We start from the raw sequence: 26,238 nt of genomic DNA on the forward strand, positions 1-26,238 counted from the left end.
AGCTATGTGGAGCAATCCAAGCCTACACAGGTAAGGATGCTCATCTTTCCCTTGTCTACAACAATGACAACTTTATTGCTGCCTCAAACACCCATGATGAGCTCGACTTCATCCACTTTAGTGCCAACTTCTAACCCGACCTCAAATTTATTTGGTCCATCTCTAGAAACTACACTCCATTTTCCCGATCTCCGTTTCCATCTCAGGAGACAAACTCTCGACAGATATTTTCGACAGAACCCACCAACTTCCACAGCAACCTTGACTACACATCTTCCCACCCTGTCTGCTATAAGGATTCCATTCCATTCTCTCAATTCCTATATAAGTCTTTATAAAGGACCGTGGGAAATTGCTAGCAATAAATAGCAATAGCGGACAATTTTTAAAACAGCGTGGGCAAGTTGGTAGCATTATCGCTGTACATACAGCCCTTTCATGCATGGAGCACTCATGGAGGGGTTTCTCTGCTGCTCGGAATTCTGGGAGGGTAGGTCCACCATCACGCCCCCCCGCCCCGTCTTTATAAATTGTGCATGATAGCGCGACCAACTTTCTCAAGCTGTTTAGAAATTTTCTGCTGTTGCTAGCAATCCCCCCGCCCCCCGCAACCCCTGCTGTGACTTTCCCACGGCAAAGTTTATACCTTCATTTTAATATCTTTCCTTCATGTTCTTATACTCATGCAAAAATGTGCGTCATTTCTCCACTAGAATGCAATTCTCACTTTCATGCTAGGCTAATCTGCACACCAGCATCGGGAGATGCAGGGGAATGCAGTTGGGGTCGAGGCCATGTATCCCCAGTGTCAAATGATGTTATTTCACGCCAGCATTCAGACAATTTTACAGTCAATTGGCTGTTAATTCCTGAGACAAGGTGCAAGTGTGAAACTGACGAGAGAGCTTGCCAATTTCTGGCAAACAGGCAGGTCATTTAGGTAGTTAAAAGGCATATGGGATGCTTTCTTTTAGCATGAGGCATGGACTAGAAAGTAGGGAAGTTACAATAGGACTGTGTACCATGATGAGCCACTGAGCTTCTCAAAGTTCAGGTCATCATAATACACGAAAAACTAACAGGAGCAGGATGAGACTAAATTCCGGCTCTTCATCTGCCTTACAGCAGGCAAAAGGCAATTTTGTGTAACATTACATTCAGTTCTATTACATGACAATAAAGGAATCTTGAATCTTGGAAGAAATGACTCCACTTGAGAGAGTGCAGAGGAGATTTAGAAGGATGTTACCAGGACTGGAAAATTACAGGTGCAACGCGATATTGTGTGATCTGGGATTCTTTTCTTTGGAAGAAAAGTGATTAAAAGTCTTAAAATGTAAAATATTATGAAAGGTGTAGGATTAAATTGCCATTAGATCCAGAAATGGTTTTTGCTGGGTTATATGGTTTCACTGACTGGTTTGGGGTTGGACAAGTTTCAGGTAGCACTGAAGTTTATTGCGATTACTTGGAAAGATGTAGAAGTAAATATGAATTGTTGGCACAATGAATTGAGATCCTGTATTTATATAGAAAAATAAATAACTCGTTCAAATGTGGTCACCTTATTGGGAATGAATGGATTTAGAAATATCTTAATATATTATATAGTCTATGTTTGTAGCTGGTTGATATTTTTTTTTTGCTCCCCTTATGGGGCGTGCTAAGGGTGAGAGGGAGGGTGGGGTGGATTTATATTGTTTTAGTTTAGTTTATTATTTTTATGTATTGTTTTTATGTAGTTTGGAAATCTTAAATAAAGTTGTTTTTTTAAAAAAAGATGTAGACAGAGTAAATTGAGTGTCTAACTTCCCTAAGTAGAGGGTCAAAACCCAGTGTTTGGATTTAAACAAGGATTAAAGAGGAGGATTTTTTTTTCTCTCCTGCATTTTTTTGTTATCAGCTGGAAGTTCAATCCCCCATCCTATATGAATAGTAAGGGCTCAATGTCATTGACCTGGAAAGTAACTTTTACCATAAAAGCTGCCTGATCTGATAAATACTTTTAGCATTTTCCTTTCTTTCATTTCCCTATGCCATCGTGTGCATCTTTGATCAGGAAGTTAAGATCATTTCAACAAGTTTGACCCTGACAATAAACACGAGGTTACTCATGATACAATATAATTGGTTACACAGGATATACACCACGCCCCAAAAGTTAAATAAATGGGACCCAACAGTATCAGACAGATGTTTTCGCTGTAAGGAGGAAACGGGAACAACAATTTGGGCATGTGAGAAAGTGGAAAAGTTTTAGGAAGATCTAAACCAGGTATTAAATAAAAATCATAAAAAGTAACATACCAAAAAATCCAGAGATCTTTCTTCTAAGTAAAGAACTTGGACTCGATTTGGATGGAGCACAAAAAAGATTTATTATGATAGTCTTAGCTGTAGCAAAAAAAATGTATTATGTCAACCTGGAAATTAGAAGATACCCTGAGAATACAGCAAGGATACATAGAAATGAATAAATGTATTCCATTGGAAAAAATAACATTTAAGAAATAACATCATTGTATTCGAACAAATTTGGGAACCATACATGGAACACAACAGAAGTCCTACCTCAGACCTCCACCACCTAAAATGACAGAAGGAGAAGACGAAATGAACTGACCCAGTGTGTAAAAATAGATGACACAAATTTCTTGTTTATTTTCATTGTGTGATGACATTGTTCAATGGGTTTAATGTATCATGTATGTTGAACGTTGAGTGAGTGGAGAGGGGGGGTGAAGGAGGGAGGGAAGGAAAGGGAGAAAATGACACTGTGTATATTCAAGAGGGAAATGTTTGTGTGAATTTTGGTCAGTATTTTGGTCAGTAATTAAAAAATTAAAAATAAAAAAAACAAGTTTGACCCTGGTAAATAGTGGTAAAGGGTAAATTTAAAAATATTCATGACAAATTATATTCATCTTTGCTCCTTGTTAATTGTTAAATGGAAATAAGCAGGACATTCGGTAATGCAATACAGTTCAATGTCTGATGTTATGAATGCAGGTCTATTCTCGACCATGGACTAAAGTTTGGGAATCAATCTTTAATTATCATGAGCCAAACTCCAGATATTTAAATCAGTAGGCTGCAGAAATAAAATACAATTCTTAAACCAAAGGCAACATGATGGAGAAAAAGAAACAGCTCTCTACTCCCAGGGTTTTAAAAACCTCCACTATCATCTTTCAAACCAATTCAGGTGCCACCAGATCTCTTCAGACAAGAAACATAATTTATAATGGTCTGCAGCTCCAAAGGACTTGGCAGTGATTAGACCATGCATACGTGGTGCATGATCTATTAGAGCAGGGGTGTCAAACTCAAATTCACGGAGGGCCAAAATTAAAAACTTGGACTAAGTCGAGGGCCGAACTAAATATTTATTGAAAATTTTCAACAACATCTGCATGTTTTCTCTTCTTTCAACATATGTAATGTTAAACTTTTTCTTATTAAAATAAATGTTTAATAATAGTTTTGGATAAACTCTTTCCAGAAGCATTAACAAATGAGAAATAAAATATTCAATAAATAATATTTCTCTATAGAGGATTTGTCAAATGTTGCTAGTGTGCTGTCGAATAGTAAAATCTGAGGGCTATTGAGAATGTGGGAGAATAACATGATTCCTGAAACAATCAAATGGGTGACTGATTGTGGGCATGAACTCTAGCAGGGTTATTTGCCATGCCCTTTTTCCATTGGTACAGATATCCTTTGATTTACACACTTTTCAGGTTTTATGCCTAATGAGCTTGTATCCAGGTGCAGGACCATTTTTAACCAGGAATATATTTATCACTGTGACATGAAACTATTGGAAGATCGTTTTATCCTGAGATTAAAGTTCATACTTACTCAGGCCTGTGTGCAGGAGGGGGGGGGTTTGCCGGCGATCGGGTTGGACAACGACAGTGCGGGGGCATCGGCTCTCGCTGCAGGGCTGCATCTCGGCGGATCAGCGACCCCGTCACCGTGAGTCGCGGGTCGGCCTGCGGCAGGGAGGGGGAGTGGGCAACGGTCCTGACGAGGTCAGGCCCCCCCCCCCCGAGTTTCTGCCGGACCCCCCTTGACCTGCTGAGTTTCTCCCGGACCCCCCTTGACCTGCTGAGTTTCTCCCGGACCCCCTTTTCTTTCCGTGCCGGTGTCCCAGGACCTTTCTAGGGCAGTCTCCGCGCTCAGGACCGCGCTGGGATCCCGGTCAGCGGCGGAGGAGCAGGTGAGCGCGGCTAATCCCGATCCAGCCCACGCCACTCCCGAGATTCGCGGCGGCCAGCGGGCCACCTCTAATACATTTTTGATATGATCTTGCAGGTCAAATATCACGGGCCAAATTTGGCCCGCAGGCCAGAGTTTGACATGTGTGTATTAGAGAGATACATAATGAAAGCAGGTTGGGGACCAATGAAACTTTCTTTTTTTGATATTTTCAGACAGCTGTGTAATTTAAAAAAAAAATTCCAAACCCTGCAATCCACAAAAGTAAATGACATGAATAAATTTCAAGAGTAATCCAAGATCATAACTTGAAATAAAAAGATAGATTGATATTGGTGGCCCATTTGTGAAACTTAAATGGATTGTAAAAAATTATAAATGCCATTGTGCTATCTTGGGAAACCAAAGCCAAACATTTGCACTCAGCAATTCAATACCTTAACAGTGAGATAAAGTAACCAAAAGGGTCTATTTTTTTCTCAATTATCAGACAAGATTTGTGATCAGGTTATCAAGCTCAGGAGATTCTACTCATTTGAAATCAATGCTCAGAAAGAAGCTGATCAGGGTAAGCCAGATATAAAGCCGTTTTGTCAATGTTTAGCTTGGGTCAGCTATTTTTCCCAGTTGGCAATATATAGTCTGTTGAAATTTTAAACCTTATGATGAAGCAAGACAGCTGATAGTTCTTGCCATAAAAATATCTAAAATTACTCAAAAATGATTAATAATATGCATGCACACAAATGTTGAATGTAAACTGAAAAGCTCATGTTCACAAACTTTGTAACTGGTAAAATACTTGACTATCTTGGTTGCCTGGCTCTGTAGTAGGAACTCGTGTCAGCCAGATGGTAATAGAAGCTCTGTTAGCACACACCCCAGCACGTGGACAAAATGATCTCTTCACCTTCAAATAGTTCAGTGGTCTTGGGCCACTTTACATGAGGAACATCCTCGTGATGTATCCAGTCTTTCCTCCACTTCCATATTGTTTTGGTACCTGCACATGGAGCCAACATTTGGAACACTTTCTCTGCAAGTCTGTGTCTACTCTATCCCTATTTCAAAACAAAAAAGTCTGTAACTTACATCCATTTCCTATTTCCTGCTAGGCATTCATCTGTAACACGAAGAACATTTTTATAATATGAGAAATACACATAAAAAGTTGCACTGCTCCCAGAACTGTATGATTATTAATAATAGTTGACCATGCTCTGCAAGTCATGCAAAATTTAGAACCAATATGACTCAAATTTCACAGAAATGTATAAAAGGTTTACAGACATAACAAAAATCCACCACATCACTGGAATATTTATTACACTTAACAGCCTACAAGCCAAAGAACACAGGTAAAATAAAACGGCCTTGTGTCTGATTGTATGGTTAGTAACAGCTGAAATACTACAAGATTCCAGCACGTCCAAGCTGATGAAGTAATCTAAAGGAAATCAGGCTTGTGGTTAAAATAACTTACAGGCACATGTGTTATCAATCATCCACCAACCAATACAAAAATCAATCCAAAATACTACAATATTACAAATTCCTACAATGTATGATACATGCTAAAGTACAACTGACATCTTAAGTTGTGTATAATTTAAATACAATGAAAATTCTAAGCTTAAAAATTTGACTACACAATTGTTTTATGAAATGTTGATAATCCACTGATGTGGAAGAGACAGTGAGACAAAAGTCCAATAAAAAGTAAACCCTTTTCAAACTGTTCAGCTAATAATTATACCAACCTCCATGAAATGAGCAATTTAACCCAATTGAAGAGTTCTTGGTTCATTTTCTAGTTAAATGGCCCACACTAAGACAAGGAAAGGGATACTGCAACTCAAGCACCTCAGATCATAAACTCTCAAAAGATCTTCTCTCTGCATTGGTATGTAATCACTCTTCAGGAAAGTGAATGTATAGATTTCAGATAAAGAATGGATCACACCTCCTTGGTCGAACATCAATGAATTTTCAGTACCATTAAGGACCATTCAGAAAGCAGACTAAAGCTTTGCATGTGCACCCGAGGATAAGTCACCACCCCGAGGAAAGGTAGCAACCGAGAAAAAGTTTTGATATACATCTCATTAAAAAAGAGAAAAAAGTTGTATTTTGTGGTTCTCCAAGATATTCTTGGAAATTGCAGTGCACAAAAGTATTAGTGCACCGATTCAAACGCCGGTCATTGGCACTGTAACCGCATTGCGCTATCTACAAGAAGTGTGTACATGGGTTTCTTCTGGGTGCTCCAGTTTCCTCCCACATTCAAAACATGCCAGGGTTGTAGGTCAATTGGATGTAATTGCGCAGCACAGGCTCATGGGGCGAAAGGGCCAGTTAACGTGTTGTATGTCTAAATTTAAAATTCAGTGTATGTTTCTCTGAAATAATAAATGTTTTAAACCTTGACTGTTAATTATTAAACATTGGTTTTCTATTTCAGAACCTAACAATTTAATAGTAATATTTTGTTTCTTAAAATTATTAAAATGAAATGCCACAACTGCTTAGAAATATATCCATTCAGTGTTTTCAAATACAACCTTGCAAATTTAAGAATGTGCTAACATGAGGTGAACAAAGAGAACAAATTACTACTGTTGTAACATTACTGAAGTTCTAGCTTTTATTATTTATAAAAATGTAGTGAATCAAGTGTTGATACCTTATGTAACACATGGACTTTAAAAAAAGATTTTTTTTCACCTTCAAATAACGAGGTGATTCTAAAATAAAATTGTTCGCTACATTTATTTTCCTTTTAAAGTTATGGTATCCCTAGCAAGATCAGATAGTGTTGCCTAGTTTCTCTATTTTTCTGTCGAAGTTCACAATGAGGACATTGTCTCTTAACACAAGCAGTCCCACACTCAAACACGTAAACACAGGAGTCATTCTGTACATAAATGTCAAACTTGAATAGTATCTTAACCACAAAAACAAACTACAGAATGGGACGGAGTCATTGCTGGAATGTAAAGCTAAAAGGATGCAGATTAATTTAAATGAGTAGAATTCTCACAGGAAAACATCTAGAGTCCAACTTGCCAATGTCATTTAGTCAATTCACAGTCATTCATTTATGACTTTAAACTACTGGCCAGAAGCTCTCTGTGAAACATTGGAGAATTTCCACTGTCACAAAATGATTAAAGATTAAAAAAATGACAGTCAGTGTTCAGTTTCTGCCAGGTTCCCTCCCCCACACCCCCCCCCCCCACCTCCCTCCCCAATCAATCAAAAAATATTATATTGGGAACAAAATGACAAAATGAAAAGCACCAGAATTCAGCATCCGAATAGATTTGACCCACTAACAATTTTATTAACCAAATCTCAGCATGCTGGACTTCAAAAAATAAAAGTTATATTTTAATCCAGTGGCCTTGGGAAAAATAAAAATACCAGAAAGAGTATAGTTGGACCAATGGCAAATGCTATAGCCCATTTAACTTCATTCAAGCTCACAATTGAGAGATGCCAAATTAAAAGATCAGAAGAAATTGATGATGGAGCATAAAAATGTTCAACTTCTCTTCTTCTTTGGCTTGGCTTCGCGGACGAAGATTTATGGAGGGGTATGTCCACGTCTGCTGCAGGCTCGTTGGTGACTGACAAGTCCGATGCAGGACAGGCAGGCGCGGTTGCAAGGGAATATTGGTGGGTTGGGGTTGGGTGTTGGGTTTTTCCTCCTTTGTCTTTTCTCAGTGAGGTGGGCTCTGCAGTCTTCTTCAAAGAAGGTTGCTGCCCGCCGAACTGTGAGGCGCCAAGATGCACGGTTGGAGGCGATATCAGCCCACTGGCGATGGTCAATGGGGCAGGCACCAAGAGATTTCTTTTAGCAGTCCTCGTACCTCTTCTTTGGTGCACCTCTGTCTCGGTGGCCAGTGGAGAGCTCGCCATAGAACACGATCTTGGGGAGGCGATGGTCCTCCATTCTGGGTTTATACCTCATATCAAACGACCCAAAATATACAAGATTAAAAAATATTCAATTCAGGCAGTGTTGTGTGGAACAGTGATTTCAAACAGCTACACAACTAACCCACAATTCTTAATGTAATAAACAAGCAGGAACTATTACAGAGACAACACTATTGGATCCAATCAGTTGAATCTAGCTGTAATCAACCTGCCGTTCAGCCACAGGCTAGGATCACTGTCCATTATATGCATCCACATTAGATGCAATGGGGCATTTGTGCTAAATGCACACCTGGGAGCCATCCAGAGTGTAACATGCCTCTTGTCAAAGCAATTTGTAAATATTTAAACACTATTAAAATTGAAGTAAAAAAAGAAAAATAATATTCACCTGCCTGGAACTCCATTTACATGAATGGTGACAGCAATTCTATTCAAGGTTTGGAAAACTAGATTCTCCGAAGATAAATAGGGCTCTTCCGTTAGGACTCCATATGGATTGAAGCCACAGCTGCTGAGGCCTCACTTAGCCCATCCCCACTGACAATAGGCATTTGCAAATCCATGACTACTTTCCCAGCAGCGTCTGACACCAAGTTAGTTCCCTTTCGAAGCATCAGCCACAGCCAGCATAATTCAGTCCAACCGAAATACTGGTAACTCTTCTTGTGTTCTTAAGTTCAATTTCCAATAAACTTTATACTGGTTCTACAACTAACAGCTCCATGTCTGTTCATGCTCTAATGTATTAGGGTCTCATATTTCACTCTCAGTTGTAGCCACAGTGACACATTCATACTTTTCTAAAACTTGAAATGACTGAACTAGATCTGGAACAGCAAACAAGGCCAATTATTGATCTGAAGTATCTGAAGGCCCAGCAATTCCAAATAGCTGTTCGATTCTTTGTTCTGGGTATAGAAAATTGATCCTATTTAGATAGAAAATTATTGACCAACTCAAGGCTTTATCACTACCAAGAATAAAACAAAGGGGGCTAGAAATTGGAAAATGAAGCCAAACTTGCTTCCCCCCCCACCTCAAAAAAGTTGTAAATTGCTGGATTATAACAAAATTAAGCAAGAGCACAGTCCAATAGTTTTGAGTTGTGGGGAACAAATGAGCCGTGGTTGGAAGAAAGTTTTTTTTTCCCCACCAAGCTTTCACTTATTTCACCAGGAGTGAAGGTTAATTGGATGGAAATTGGGTAGACTTGTGGGTTGAAATCGCCTGTTACCATCCTGTATGTTCACAAGATCACAAGTTAAAGGAACAGAAGTAGGCTATTCACCCAATCAAGTCTACTCCACAACTCCACCCTGAGCTAAGCTATTCTCACATCTAGTTTCTAATTCCAGTCTTTTCCCCATATCCCTTGAAACCCTGACTCAATCTCCTCCTTAAACTCCCCCAATGATCAGGCCTCCACAGCTGCTTGTGGTAACAAATTCCATAAATCCATGACCCTCTGTCTAAAGAAATTTCTCCTTACCTCGGTTTTAAATGGATATATTCTAATTCTAAGACTATGCCCTCTTATCTTCACCCACCAAGGGAAACATCTTATTCATATCTACTTTGTTCAACCCTTTCAGCATTCAAAATATTTCTAGGAGATCTCTCATTCTTCTATACGCCAATGAATATAGTCCAAGAGCCGTTGAAAGTTCCTCATGTGTTAGCCATTGCATTCCAGGCATCGTCCTGCTAAATCTTCTGTTCTCTTTCCATTATCATTACATCCCTCCTTACATAAGGATTTCTTCCAGTTATGTGCAATGTCTACCACCAAGAGAAAATATTTTGTTAACATGTCATCAGGGATAATTTCAAAGCTCACTATTGGGAAGCAGCAATAAAGCAGAGCAGAGACTGAACTATAAAAAGCTCAAATAATTTTTAAAGCCACCTATTTTCTTTCCATTTTGGCCCAAGAATTTGAAACAAAAAGCATTTTTTTTTTTAAAAAATGTTGAATAATCTATCATGGGTTTTAATTACAGTCTTTCAGATGATTTACTCTGAAGAATTCTGGTTGGATTTTTAAGAATTGAATTAAGATACCGGTTCAGTACCCCATATCCGAAACACTTGGGACCAGACGTTTTTTGGTTTTCGGAACAATGGAACTCAGCGGCATCATCAGAATTCCTCCATCAGCGGTTTCAAATGTTTCCTCCAGTGTCACCTGCCTCATTAACAATGGTTTTTTCTGCCCCCCCAGTCCCTGACATCTCCCACTGCTGCCACCAACAACTCTCCACCACCGCACATGCCGGTCCCAACACCTCCCCACAGCCACTACCAGTCCCCATTCCTGTTGAAAGGGAAACAGTAAATCAAACTGGGAGGTTCCTAATGCTTTTTCCCACCAATGTATCTTTCCATTCTCCCAAATCCTTCGACAGATGGTTATTTGCCAAAGTTTAACCTTTGCTATCTCCGACTAGAGTATAACTGCACAATTTACAAAACCACACACTTTCCTGAGCTCAAGCTTCAGATGTGGGAAATAGGGGTGCAGTGCTGCCAGAGCTCACTGGTGCGCCACTCTGGCACCTCATGAGATGGCTCCAGCACCTCCTTGTCATCATTTTTGGTGAGCTCTGGCACCTAAAAAATTAGCACTGCATCCCTAGAAATAGACGGGAAAGGAAAGGAAGCAAGTGACAGAAGTTAAGGCTACAAGAGATTTCTCACATTCATTAAATTAAGCTACATTTTTTCTTTGATTTTGAGGATGGCAAAAAAAGAGACTATAGATCAGTCAGCCTGACATCAGCAGGAGGGAAAGGTACCGCAAATATGAAAAGACAAAAGAACACTAGTAAAATAACAACTTTGGGCAGAGTCAACTTAGACTTACAAAAGAGGACAGTCATATTTGACCAATCTCTGGGAATATTTTGACACTACAACCAACAGGTGAATATGAGCAAACCCGTTGACGTGGAGTATTTTGACTCTCTGAAGGTCTTCAATAATGTAATGGACAGGAGGTTATTAAGTACAATATGTAGATTTGGCAGTAATATTGCAGCATGAATTATGGACTAAAAACACAGCAAGAACAAACAGATCATTTTCAGTTTGGGAATTTGAACATAGGTCATGCAGAGATCAGTGCTGTTCACAATCTATATCAATTATTCTGATGAGGAGGAATCAATTAATTCATTCTGATCTAAGTCCCGATGCAAGATCTCAACAGGTTTTCCACTCCCTATGTAGATGTTACTCAACCTGCCAAATTCTTCAGCAGTTTGTTCCTATTTGTTCTAGATTCCAGCATCTGTCATTTCTTGCATCACTGTGTAATATATTCATATTTGCTATTGATACAACTCTAGGTGACGGTGCAGGTAGTAGAAGATGCAGGGATTTCAGTAAATTGCACAAGTAAAAGAGAAAGAACAAGGTAGATGAAACAAAATGGGGAAAATAGGTCATCCACTTTGGCAGAAAGGCAGCATTATTAGAGTTTGAAAGATAATATCTAGAGGGACTTGGGTGTTCTTGTACAGAAATTGAACAGTTGCATCAAGCAATTAGAAAATCCAATAGCATTATACTTGCAAGAAAATTTGTGCATGCAAGTGAAAATGTCTTGCTCCAATTGTAAAAAGCCCCTTTGAGAACACATTTGGAATATTAAAAACAGATCTAGTTTCTGAACCAAAGAAAGTTTGCAACCAAACTTCACCAAATTAGCACGCTTTTATTTCATGAGGAAGAGTTAAACAGATCAGAGTTTAGAAGAAAGGGATGATATACTTCAACTGAACAAAATTCTTAGGATCTGGTTATGGTAGATACAGAGATAGAGTCTCCCTGGCTGATATGTCTGAAGCCATGGATCAGCATCTCAAAATAAAAGAACAAACTTCAGTACTGAGATTTCTTTACCAAGAGAGCTACAAATATTTGAAGTTCATACTCTAATCATTCTGAATGGGGGCCATAAAGCCCTCCAGGGGTCCACAGCACATTTAAGGGTTGGGAGGTGGTGGGGGGGGGGGGGGGGGAGGAAGGGGACACAGGCTGAAATCCTCAATAATCCTTTATGTTTATGTCGTCGGTAGGAGAGAAGAAACCATCTAAATTTGACTGCTTCACAGGCAATTTGAGCAGAGTCCTGAGGAGGCCACAGCCAAAAATGACCCAAGTTTGAAAATGGCTGCTCGAGAGGACTATGCAAATAAATATACATTTAACACAGACCTTCGGATATTAAGAGACATAGGGGTTAATGCAGTGGTTCTCAACATTTTTCTTCCACTCACATACTACTTTAAATGATCCCTATGCCATCAGTGCTCTCTGATTAGTAAAGGATCGCTTAAGGTGGGATGTGAGTGGGAAGGGAAAGATGAGAATCACTGCTCTAGACCCAATTATTACTGAAATATTTTGTTTGAGAAGAATTGTCATTGGTCCATTTCCTTTGAAGTTATGAAACCGTCCACATAACGAGTCTATTAGGGACAATTAAAACAGTGGTTTTCAAACTTTTTCTTTCCACCCACATCCCACCTTAAGCAATCCCTTACTAATCACAGAACACCTATGGCACAGGGAATACTTAAAGTGGAATGTGAGCGGAAAGATAAAAGTTGAGAACCACTGGGTTAATGTGAATAAGAATTACAGAGGCAAAAGGACAATTGTGATCCTAGTGAATGGCAGAGGGATTGATTGGCCTTCTTTTAAATCCTGATCATGAAACATATACAACAAATGGTCCCCCTTACGATATGCTAACGTTTTTCTTCCCACAAGGAGGCCACGCTGCAATGAACAGCTAGTTCCATCTTCCAACAGGAACCAGCTTCTCTAAATAACACAATATAATCCAGAGAGTAGTCATCTACAGCACAGAAAAAAAAATTGAGATACATCTTTTTCGGATTCTGTGCAATCAGACTAATTTCACATTCCAATACACTGTAAACTGTGGGACTGTAAACAACACATTAGCTCTGCTCAAACCTTGCCTTTTGTAGTAGTGACATTCCAGTACAAACAAACATGGTCTAGAATTATGTATATCCCATGGCTATTTAGCTTCTAATTACTGGCTGTGCAGTGCTCAAGAAATTAATGTCAGCTACCCAATGATCCAGTTTCATCATGGTCAACTTAATTTATTGACAAAGTTTGCTAAAAATAAAAACAATGTTATTTAGATATCCACCACATGGAGAGATTTTACTCACTATTTCTGTTCTTTGGTTAGTGAAATGTTGATTGAATATTAAGCAGAAAGTGCTCTAAAAACACCAAGTTTAGGCAAATTTTACGGAGAGAAAAGGAGTTAACTCATTAAGTGACTGAGAGTTTTCTGCCTTCCGGAATTTGAATTACCATTTCATTTTCCTGCACTAACATTTAGGGTTTGTTGAATTAATAAACCACCTGTATTTGATTTCAGTTTGCTTATTAAGTTATTGTAATTTCTTATGTTACAAACATATCATTTGGCAATGTCTTGGAGATCAATGCAAATTTTAATCTTTTTAAATAAGTATCAATTTTTTTTTATTAGTAAGATCCAGATCAAGCCACATTATGTTTTTAATGTTAATCAGCTGCCAATGCTGAATACATTTGTGGAGATAGCACCATGTCCCTCGTCAAGCTGAAATATGTCACAGAAAAACAACATTTATAAAGCAGAGGTTAAAAAAAAACACAGTAAAACCTGCTCTAGCCATAAAATTAATGTAGCTTAAATGTCAAAACTCACATCAGCACACAGAGCAGAATGACAAAAAAAATGTTAACTGAAGTTCAAGACCACATAGTACATGCAAATTATTGCACACAAAAAAAATCATGGACAAAGCAGATAGAAATGAAGATTGTGAACTCCAGATATCTAAAGCATGGAAGTCGAGAAAAGGTCACTGCCAAGGCTACCAAAACCATGCCAGGCCAGTATCCCAAAGGCAGATCTTCAACCCAAATATCAATCTTTTTGTTCTTGTAACCCTTGTAGCGGCCCGCGCTTCGAGCCAACACCAGAAACGGCTGTCAAACACGGCGACTGACAAGACCTCACCCGGGCCGAGACGCCCATTTCCATAGGCTGCTCGTGGAACTGTGAAATTGGCCAACTACTGCCAGCGGATCACAGGGGGCCCCAATTGGGTCCCAGATGCTGGAAATGACCAATCGGTGGCTGGTCTGCTCAAGCCACGCCCCGGTGGTAATGTGGCTGAGCTCACTATAAAAGGCAGAGCTGCCCCTGAATAAACTCAGTGTCAAATACACTACTGGTGTGCGTGTCTTCTTTCCTCTGCAAGATTTGAGCTACAGCCTAGGAGCTATAACCTGGCTGTAGCAGTAGTGACCCTGGTACACAATCAAAATAAAAAGAAGCCAGGAGCTGTGACTAGAAGCTATTGAAATCAATTATGATTTTTAGACAGCCATTTTGTTCTGGGATATTATTCCCTTTTTTACAGAATGCATGCAGTGTAAAAAAAACATGGAACCAGAATGGAGGTGCCTTTCCAGTCCCATCTTTTATTCGCCTAGGCCCCTAATAATTTTCACGAACCACCTGCAGCGTAAACAGCACTACAGACATTTCGGGACCAACTCGGGTCATGATGTGTATTGTGTACCGTAATTTTCTCAGTGTATATTGTGTACCGTAATTTTCTCAGTGTATATTGTGTACCGTAATTTTCTCAGTGTATATTGTGTACCGTAATTTTCTCAGTGTATATTGTGTACCGTAATTTTCTCAGTGTATATTGTGTACCGTAATTTTCTCAGTGTATATTGTGTACCGTAATTTTCTCAGTGTATATTGTGTATCGTAATTTTCTCAGTGTATATTGTGTATCGTAATTTTCTCAGTGTATATTGTGTACCGTAATTTTCTCAGTATATTATTGTGTACTGTAATTTTCTTACTGCTGCCTGCTCTCTCCCGTGGACCACTGTCCCGGCAATCTGCTGCCTTTTCTCTCCCATGGCCCACTGTTCCATCAGTCTGCTGCCTGCCCTCTCTCACAGCCCACTGTCCCGCTCTGCCCTGGCGGCCACTGCCTGCTCTCTCCCGGCGGTCCACTAACCTGCTCTACACCAGCAGTCCAATGCCTGCTCTGCGTTGCTGTGGACGCTAAGCCTAATCCTAACCCTACCCTGGAACCCCATACCTAACCTTAACCAGAACCCCTAACCATAACCCTAATCCTACACCTAACTCTAACTTGAACCCAACATCTAATCCTATCCCAAATCCCACACGTAAACCTAAAGTGTGAAAATAAGGTCATCTCTATGTAGACAATAAACTTACCCCAGGACATATCAAAATGCACAACAATTACTGGAAAAGAAATAAGGCACTGATCCCACCAAGATCTAGAAACAGGCATGGGTAATGAAAGAATGGGCCAACCAAAAGAGGCAGTTTATAGTGACACAGAACCTCTGAGAGAGGAGGCCAGTGAACACAAGAGGGATAATTATCCTGCTCCCTGCATAATAAACTAACCTGAACGCTGACCCCAGATTTGACACTGGGTCTGCCAAATTGTGAGCAAGCTGGTCTGTGAGTTTGTCCTCAGTTTGAACAGTCTGAAGCCCACCACTCCGCTCCCTCACCGACAGCCTGCCTCTAGCCCCCAACGATAGACAGCGGTAATTAAAGTGGCACAGGTCCCTAACCTTTTATCCAGAATTCTGAAAACCAGCAACCTCCAAAAACCAGCACTTTTTTTTGGTAGATGAAATCTGCTTATCAAAGATGGAGTTTGGCGCCAAACATGGCCCAACGTGTCCCTCGCTCATCTCCCATGTATCCTGTCGCATTCCACGTTGATAATTTGCATATCACCTAATAAGTGGTGCTTCATGCCCCACACCATCACTCATTTTATAAGATCAATTCCCTGCTGATTCGTGTGGTGGTTATTTTATTAGAGACCCTCCACGTCGAGCATCATCGCCACCTGTCCTCCCAGTTGACATTACCAGCCAGAAGCCTAGAACAGGCAAAGAGAGCTGCAGAGTCCCCTATGGGTAGCAGTGAGATGCAGAAAAGGAAGTCTCTTTCATTATCGATTGCACAGAAGGTGGAGTTATTGTGGAAGCTTGATAGTGGCGTATCTGTGTGTCGTCTAATGGAAGATTATGGTGTGGGAATCACCCACCATATATGAATTTGAAGAAACAAAGAACAGTAGAAGTTTTACACGGAGAATGATGATCACAGACTGAAGAATAAAAGGAAAACCGCAAAGGGAAAAAAACATAGATAGTGACTGAGTGCTTATTGAGCGGCTGCAATAACAAAGTGAATGCATACCACTGACTGGACTGATTGTAATGAAACAAGCTCAAAAATTTGACAAAGAACTGAACCTTGAAGTTGAGTGTGAAAATTCATATGGTTGGCTGCAAAAATTTAAGAAGCGACACAGTACAAAATATCTTAATCTGTGGTGAAAAAGCTTCTACAGATTATGAACTTGTTAATGCATGGAGAAATGTAACTGAAGCAACATTAAAACATACTTGGCACAGACTTTGGCTGTCAACAATGTTTAAAGAAAATGAGCCTAGAGGTAAAGATTTTAAAAGGTTTTTGTGTCCGTAACGAAAGGAGGATAATCACTAACCTCGTTCTCTATACCAAAAGCGTTGCAGCAGAAAATGTAAACAGGTTAGAGGCAGCTGATATCAAAGAAGTGCTGAACATTGACAATGATGCACCTGTTGCACTTTCCTTGAATGATGGGGAAATTTTTGAAATGGTGTTATATCCCAATAAGCAGGAGGAGTAGTGAGGAGAACAAAAACATTGTGCACAAAGGTAAAAAAATGCCCACTGATGCTCTGGTTAAAATGGGCAATCAGTTAATTGATAGGATGGAACAATATTCATTTATCAGTAAGCATGAGATTATGGCTTACTTTCAATAAAAGAAAGACTGCTTAGACAGAAACCTCTCAAGTCTTTAAAGAGTTCATTCTGATGTGATGTTTGAGCTTCAATGTGCATTTACTGCATTTGCACGGTTTGAGATGTCTGCGATAGAGGAGCCAGTTTTATTTTGAAATTTCACTTTCAAATTTAAAAAAACATGCTAGTGATATTATGGTCTTTCTCTAAATTCATTTAACACCCCACATCCCCTGTTTTGTGCGATTTGAAACATCCCATTTGCTTAAAGGGACCACCATTTTAAAATGATTCTGAAATCCAAAAGATCCTGAACAATGGCAGGTGTCCGGACCCAACGATTCTAGATAAAAGGTTGGGCACCTGTTTGTGAGTTAAAAGTTTAAAATCCGCTTCTTTCGGATCAATACTTACAGTAGATTTTACCACGCTCTTTGTGTGCATCTTCCCATGCTCCTTTATACATTGTGCACATATATTATTAAATATTGCACAATTTTTTCACGCTTTCATAAATTGTTTTGTTCTCGGAATGCCTGTATGCGGTATAAAAATGTGGACTGATACAGAAAACTGCAGGTTTTGGTCGTTCCAGTGTGAACGACCAAAGCTGACATACTGGAGGCTCTTCATAATGGAAAAATCACGAATGCTGTGTAAAAAGCATAAATAAAAAAACCAGAGGACTACAAAGAGTCTAATGTACAAAGACATGCTGTTGACCTTTAGCCTGAATTTTATTAGACTATACGATTAAAATAAATGTGGGAAATCTAATGAAACAGGACATTAAAGTAGCAAGCAACACATGTAAAAATTGTGAATGGAGAACATTAAAAAATGTAACAGATGGAATCAAAATTGTTCTATTCCAAACAATAAGAAAATCAATTGACAATGAAAAAGACACTCTCCAACCAGATGGCATAAACATCGACTTTTCCCTTCCCTCCAATCTTTCTCTCTCCCTCAGTTTCCTTTCCTCCAGCTAACCTCTCCCCATCACTTTTTCTTCTATCCTCACCTGCATCCACCCATGACCTCACGCTTGCTAGCCTGTGCTCCTCCTCCTCCTCCCCCCCACCTCTATATTTAGACACCTGCCTGTTTTTTTGCTCATACCTTGACAAAGGACTGAGACCCCAAAATATTGGTCACCCTTTACTTCCTATGGATGCTGCTGAGTTTCTCTCGCACATTTCCATATTTGACTTAATTTTCTTGTTTAACTCCATTTTAATAAACAAATTGTGGGGCCATAGCCTGAAGATTCAGGAAAATAGATTTAAGACAGACTAGGAGGAATTACTTCCCTTTCCCCCTGCCCCCCAGAGAGCAGTGAATCTGGAATCCTCTACCCAAGAAAGCAATATAGGCTGCCTCATTAAGTATATTTAAGATACACAAATAGATAGATTTCTACATAGTTAAAAAACTAAGACCTATGAGTAAAAGGCGGACAAGTAGGGCAGAGTCCATGGTCAGATCAGCCCTGATCTTGGAGAAGGGCAGAGCAGGCCCGAGCAGTCAGGACTATGCCTGTCCCTATTTCTTAAGTTCTTATAAAGGTACATTATAAAGGAAAATTAGAACCTCACCATAAAAGGGATGTGCTCTTGGAATAATGGAGCTAGTCAGTCAATAAGAGATGGCAACATAAAGTCCAAGTTGAGGGCAACACCGTTATGGAGTCAGCAATCCGGATTTGAATCGCGCACTGTCAATAAGGAGTTTGCACATGCTCCCCGAGTCAGGGTGGATTTTTCCCAGGTTGTAGGTCAATTGGTGGGTGTAATTGGGCAGCCCGGAACCATTTGTCCAAATCTAAATGTGAGAAATAGGTTACGGTATGTGATAGGGTGGAATTTGTGTGAAATCATCAAATTTGTTTGTGCAGTTCCAATTCCATGGATAGCTGTTTGAAAGTACAGTAATTATTTACTTTTGAGAAAGGTTAATAAAGTAATTAGCAAGTAAACATACTGGAGGAACTCAGCAGGTCACACAGCATTGGTGGGGGCCAGGGAAGAGAAAGTGATTGATGTTTCATTTGACACCATGATGCAGGTTCCAAACCCAAATATCAACATTTCTTTCCCCTTATCTGCCACACATTTTGTTCAACTGGCTGAGTTTCTCTCGCATTTAAAAAATATTCCAGCATCTTCATATATTCAGAACCATAGAACACTACAGCACAGAAAACAGGCCATTCAGCCCTTCTAGCCTGTGCCAAATTATTCAGCTCGTCCCATCAACCTGCTCCCAGTCCATAACCCTCCAGACCACTCCCATCCATATATCTATCCAATTTATTCTTCAAACAAGAGTAAGCCTGCATTTCCACTTCAGAAGTCAGCTCATTCCAAACTCGCACAACTGAATGAAGTTCCCCCTAAACCTTTCCTATTTCATCCTAAAGCCATGTCCCCTCGTATTTATTTCTGTTAAAATAAGTGGAGAGCCTATTTGTATTTACTCTGTCTATACCCCTCAATTTTGCAAACATCTATCAAATCTCCCCTTATTCCTCTATGCTCCAAGGAATAAAGTCCTAACTTGTTTAATCTTTCCCTGTAACTCAACTCCTGAAGACCCTGGAACATCCCAGTAAATCTCTGCACTCCTTCAATCTTACGGATATCCTTGCTGTCGTGTCATACTCCAAATTTAGCCTCACCAGCACCTGATACAACCTCACCATAACATCCCAACTCCAATACTCAATATTTGGATTTATGAAGGGCAAGATGCCAAAAGCTTTCTTTACAGCCCTGTCTACATGTGACGCCACTTTCAGGGAATTATTTATCGGTATTCCCAGATCCCTTTGATTATTTATGTGATCTTTATGTACTGTGTATTGTGTGTGTTATTGTGAGTGCACCATGGCCTGGAGACATGCTGTTTCATCAGACTGTGTATGTACAATTTGATGATAATAAACTTCAATTTGAAGTTCATTTAATCATCTGCAGTCTTGTGTCCCTGCAAAGTAACAATGTGGATACAGCAAACAAGGAGCTGCTCCAAAACTAGAGAACTCAGCCAGTAATGAGGAAAAGGACATTTCAGATGCACCATTTTAAAATAACCCTTCAATGACAAAATCATCAAATTGAAACATACACAATATTCAAGACTTAATCTTACTTGATAGTTAATTTGTCAATAATTCTCTATCAAATCAAAATGCAAGTAATTTAACCAAAAGGAAATACCAGCATTCTCCTGGTCTCTCTTAAGGTAACTGATCTCAGCCAAATCCACAAGGAGGAAACTAAAACTTGCCCTGGATCATGGATTGTTCTAATAATTGAGGATTTCTACCTCCAAGTAATATCCATTGACAATGATGTAAAGGGCACATTTTGTTTGAAAGGTATGGTCAAGGTTGCAATCCCAGTTGACATTATCAAGGCTTATGTTTATTAACTACTGGTTGGGAAAAGTAAAGAACTGCTGCAAATTGTGTAGCTATAGTTAATCACAAACCAACTCTAAATGATGCATGAGTAAAATGCAAAAGTCTGCAGATACCATGATTGAAGTGAAAACAGAATACTAGAGAAAGTCCATTCAGTGTACTTTATATAGCAAAGAAAAAGATACATAACCAACATTTCAGGCTTGAGCTGGTATGGACAAAATGAAGGCAGATGGCCAAAGAAAATGGCATGGGGAGGAGCACGGTCCCACAAGCAGGAGGTAATAGGTGGATAAGAGAGGGAGGGCACAACAGTAAGCAAGGGGAGGGAGGGGATGGCTAGGGAAGGGGGTAGAGAGCTGGAGGAAATGAAACAGGAGGATGGGGAAGAGAGGGAGAACGGGAGTGGTCCAGCCAAAACCAGAGAAGTTGCTGTTCATGTCATCTGGTTGGGTCCAGAGTAGATGAAATATTAGGTGTTAATTTCCCATTGGCCAACCATTTTAATTCTGTGCCCCACTACTGCGCTGACATGTCTGTCATGAGCTTCATACACCGCCAAATCAAGGGCACCCATAAATTGGAGAAGCAACACCTAATTTTCCATCCGGCCACTTTCTAACCAGATGGCATTAACATCAACTTCTTTGTTTTCTGCTAGTCCACTCCCTGCTCTCCCTCTCTTTCCTATCCCCATCTCCTTTCCTCTAGTTCTCCACCCTCTTCCCTCTCCATTCAAAGCCATCCCTCCTCCCCTTGTTTGCTGGTGTGCCCTCCCTTATTCACCTATTACTTTCCTGCCTGTGGGTCTCTACTCCTCCCCCACACCATTTTGCTCAGCCTACATTTTGCTCATACTTTGATGAAGGGCTCAAGTCTGAAACATTGGTTACGTACCTTTATCTGTAAAGTGCATTGTTTGACCTGCTGAGTTTCTCCACCATTTGTTTTTACAGAGTGCATTTGGTACAAATGATCTGACAAATATGTGCAATTACTCATAGGAAAGACGACGAGAAATGAATAAAGAGGTCAACCCTCAGCTCTGGAGCACTGCAGCTGCCGAATCCAAGATTAACTTATCTACTATTTAATTCTACATCATTCCTTTAATATAAACATTTTTCCATTAGGATTTGTCAGATATTAGACAGAGTCATGAGGTTTATGCACAGAAACAAGCTCTTCAGCCACCAGGTCTATGTCAATCTTTTTGCCCATGGGGACTAATACCATTTGCCTGCATTGGGAACAGAGTTAGATCATATTCAGGCCCACAAGTAGGAATATGAAAAATTTTTAAAAATGAACAAGTGATAAATGTTTTGATAGCTTATGAGAAAAATAATACAGGTACATTCAAACACTCTAGAGTGGATGAGCCAAAGTATCCTAGAGGAGACAAATCACAAACTGCTAAAGATATGTATCAGGAATAAGACAATAAATGAAAGTACAGCCTAGGCCACCTCTACATTCTATCAATTTTTTTTGAAAGGGACAATAAGTTTTACTTTAGGCTCAAAATAAATCTTGGGAATAGAGGATTAAAAAAATAACATTACATCTACGCATCCCAAAAAGATGAAGTCTTACCTTCCATCCAGCTGAACTGTTGCTATCTCCTTTGTCCTTGAAGTAAGGCACAGATTTGACCATCCAATCGTAGATCTGAGACAGCGTCAACCTCTTTTCTGGAGAGCTCTCAATAGCTTTGGTGATGAGGTCTGCATAAGATTGATGACCCCATGCATTTCTTCGAGAGGAACTCTTCCGCTGTGCACTTGTTGCACCACTTTGGGAACAGACCTCTGCATTTAGACTGACTTCACTCTCTGACTTTAGAGCACTCGAATCAGAAATTTCCTGCTTTTCTTCTTCATTGGGAGTTCCTGTGGCAGAGTCCTCCTGCTTTACAGTTGTCAATTCTGGTCTTGGCAAAGGCCAGGTGCAGGATCTGGGACGACTCTGTGGTTCAAAGTCAGGATCAATCTCAGCCTGTGCTGGTTCTTCAGCCATCATTTGTCAATTAAGTAGCAAACAAGAATGGCTAATTTCTTTCCACAAATAAAAGTCTGCTACTTCTATCTTACAAAATGCATGTCTTTCTGCATCTTCCATGGAAAAAAAACTTGGACCTCACATTAAAGCCAAATAAATTCAAGTGTTATGCTAGCTCACTGGAAAATCAATTAAGTTACAACAAGCATCAATCCAATCATATTTTTCAGCAATTCTAACTGTGATTGCAAACCAAGGTCCACAACGCAAATTCCTTCAAGAGGAGCAAAGCTGGCATCCACTCAATTTGTTCTGACACGTCTTGCCCAATATTTGCAGTCTCTGGATGCAAAGCACATTTATACACTTTGCATCTTTCCCATAATTCAGAATATGGTTTGAATTTGATTTCATAAATCTGTAATACTGTAAAGCTTCAAACGCACAAACAAAACCAGATCTTAATTACTTCGAAATGTTAAAAATGTTCACAACATTATTTTTATCTCATGCATTAACCTTGGTGGCTCGATGACAATATAACATAGAAGCACTCCAAGAAGGGGTTAACAACTGCCTTTTAAATTGTTCAAAATTCACAAAAGCATTGCAGTTCTGAGCTTTGTTTTCTTCTCTACCCCAAGTAAATCCAAAGCGATGCGTTGCAACCAGTCAAGAGAACGTGTTGCAAACAAGAATCTTCTCTCAGTTGACGTTGAAAGGCAGCGTAAAAGATAATGTCCCGCACGATCCAACTCTTATCAAATATTCCTCCTTTGCTGTCCTATGGGACACACGATTAAAACTTTCTTTTAAGGAAAAAAAGAAACGGTTGGGGGGGGGGGGGGGGTCGATCTGCACAAATCCCCTCGTCCCTGTCCTGGTGCCCGAGTCTCCAAAACCTTTCCAAGGGCTGCTGCTGCTCTCTCACTCCCTCCGTCCCCGTCGGCCTCCCGCTTCAGGCCCCGGCCACAGGACGCCTCCACTCCAAGCTACCATCTTGACCCAGGAGGAGGAGCAGGAGGAGGAGGAGGAGGGGGGCTGCGGGGCGGGGGGGGGCACCGAGCCAACCCGCGCCCTTCAGCTGGACTGCGAGCTCCTCCGAGCGGCCTGTCGGAGCCCTTGGCCGCCGACGCCGTCCAACTTCATCGGCGTGCACCCACGTCAAGGCGCGGCCTGTGGGTGGGTGGGTGTGCGGCCCCTCCCCGCCCGGGGCGAGCCGCTTCGCTCCTTCCGCCGTGCTTCAGCGCAGAGTAAACATCGCCGCCCGACCGGACCGGCAGGGGAGAGACGGCGGCGGCGGCGGCGACGGGAGTTGTAGTCCCCTCCACCCGCGGCGTCCCACAATGCACTCGGGCCGCTACAACAACAACCACCACCTCAGGCGGCCCGAGGCCGAAAGCTCTGCCGTGCCTTGATACACGGAATTATTACTTTAAGTAAAGATCAGAATCTTCCTTTCTTGTTTCGTCTCATGACGCCCAACACAAAAAAATGCCACGGCGACGGCACTGACGTCAGACAGCTTGGTGAGTGCTGCGTGGCCTTCTGGGAGTTTTAGTCCGTCCATCTCAATAGAGGCCTGTTACAGATTGAGGAAACCTGGGACTATTTTACGCCGGAGCGTGAACACGTACATTGTCAGAGTCACATCACGCTTGAGAGTGGGGCATGCGCAGTGAGACACTTTGTATCCTGCCGCTTCTATCAGGTCATGCCTGGGTTGTACTGGGGGGGGGTCTTAATAAACACTAGAAAGGCTTGTAAGTTTAACAGCACATTTCTTTACTCACATCCATGTATTGATGTGATGCGTCTCACCGCGCATGTACCATTCAAGTGTGATGTTAATGTTAGTGTTCATGCCCTAGTATAAAGTAGTCCCAGGTTCCCTCTGTATCTAACGAGGCCTGTGAATGCATTTGGACCAGACCCCCCAGAATTGATCATTTGAAAAATAATCTCCATCTACTCTTTAATTATACATCCAACATGACCTGCTTCAACTGACTTGCCAACTGAACCTTACTTTGGACAGCAAGATTTTAAGATAGCAAGTCGCTTAAGCCATTCAGCCTATAAGAAGTGGATGGAAGCTGTCACTTTCTTCATGTCATGAAGAGAAAATGGTACAAAACCAATGGCATCTTATCTCCAGGCCTGCATTTGGTAACGTTCCCCACAATTTGGGTGAATACATTTAAAATAAACTATGCCTTAAGAGGCAACAACTACAATTCGGAGGGAGAGGCATGATCGTCCACGCCGAACAGCAAGGCACCTGAATGAACGATGCCTTAAGTGATTCAAATGGTCAGTCTGAACTTAGCTTTAAAAAAAGTTTTGTTACCTTGATGAAGGGCTCAAGCCTGAAATTGTGGTTGTGTATTTCTATCTTTGCACCCTTGATGAGCTTGTTGACTTCATCCACTTTGCTGCCAATTTCCACCCCGACCTCAAATTCACTTGGTCCATTTCTAGCAACACTCTCCCTTTGCTCAATCTCTCCAGGTGCTTTTAAGCTGCAGCACCTGGGTAGCTCTCCTGGGACCCAGGTGCGATTACTGGGGCAAAGGTGCTTCCAGCATCTTTTAAGCTACGGGGGATTGACCCATTAAATCACCAACCCGGCGAATTAAGGGGATCCCACTCCCGCAATGATGCAGTAAGTGACGCGTCATGCACTCGGTAACTATCAGTAAGTCTCCCCCGCATCCCAACAAGCCATCAGTCGCCCTGACCCCTCTGATCTTCCCCCAACAGCAGTGACCCTCTCCCCCCTCTGACAACCCTTCCCCCACGACATCGACCTCTCCCCCCCCACGACATCGACCTCTCCCCCCCCCATGGCAGTGACCTCATTTCCCCCAAATGTAAGTCCCCTTCTCCCCCTCGCGGCAGCGACCTCTCCCCACCTCACCACCCAGGGCCCTGCGGCAGCCACCCCCTCTCTCTCCTCCCCCCCCCCATCACAGCAGGCACTTCACCCAGGGATTTCCCTGTGATGCCAGTGCGGAAACATTGATGTCACTGGAGTAACCGAGTCGGCCATTTTGCTGTTCAAGACACTGGTGGACGCATCCTGGATAAGTTTAACTGTGTTCCCTGACTACCTCTGAGGTAGGGCAGAGACCCGGTTGGATCTGTACCACACTGACTAGGTCAGACCCTTTCAAGCTGGGGCACGAGTGGGGCACTAACTGGGCAAATTGCCCCATTTTGCATGTCAGCTTGAAAGAGCCTTCTGTCTCCATCATAGGAGACAAACTCTCAACAGACATCTTGCAAAAACCCACCAACACCCACAGCTACCTCAACTACATCTCTTCCCATACTGTCTCCTGTAAGGATTCCATCTCCTCTCAATTATACCATCTCCAATGCATCTGCACCCAGGAAGAAGACTTCCTGCGAGATCATCAGAGATATCCTCCTTCAAACAATGCAGCTTTCCCTCCACCACCATCAATCTGACGCTTTATTATTTCATTATTCTTCCATTACCTGCACATCTGCCCCTGGCCAGTCTGCCCCTCAGCGTAACATGGATAGTATACCACTTGTCCTCACCTACCATCCCACCAGCTCTGCATCCAACACATCCTCCTCTGTCATTTCTGCCATCTACTACATGATCTAACTACTAGTCACGTATTTTCTCTGCCTTCCTCAGGGACTCCCTTGTCCACTCCTCCCTCCCCACCAATTGTCCCCTTAGTACCTA

At 41.2% G+C, this 26,238-nt stretch overlaps 1 protein-coding gene across 1 annotated transcript in view; it reads right to left on the minus strand.

Annotated features, from left to right (window-relative positions):
* The window catches only part of LOC138740314 (forkhead box protein O1-like), a 35,606-nt gene extending 11,518 nt beyond the window's left edge, over nt 1–24,088 (minus strand). The window contains exon 1 of the mRNA XM_069892782.1: nt 22,110–24,088. Coding sequence (XP_069748883.1) covers nt 22,110–22,535 — 426 coding nt within the window. The 5' untranslated portion in view covers nt 22,536–24,088. The remainder of the gene's footprint in view (nt 1–22,109) is intronic.
* Between the last annotated feature and the right edge of the window lie 2,150 nt (nt 24,089–26,238).

Source organism: Narcine bancroftii, chromosome 8 (genome assembly GCF_036971445.1).
Source record: "Narcine bancroftii isolate sNarBan1 chromosome 8, sNarBan1.hap1, whole genome shotgun sequence".
Taxonomy (NCBI): Eukaryota; Metazoa; Chordata; class Chondrichthyes; order Torpediniformes; family Narcinidae; genus Narcine; species Narcine bancroftii.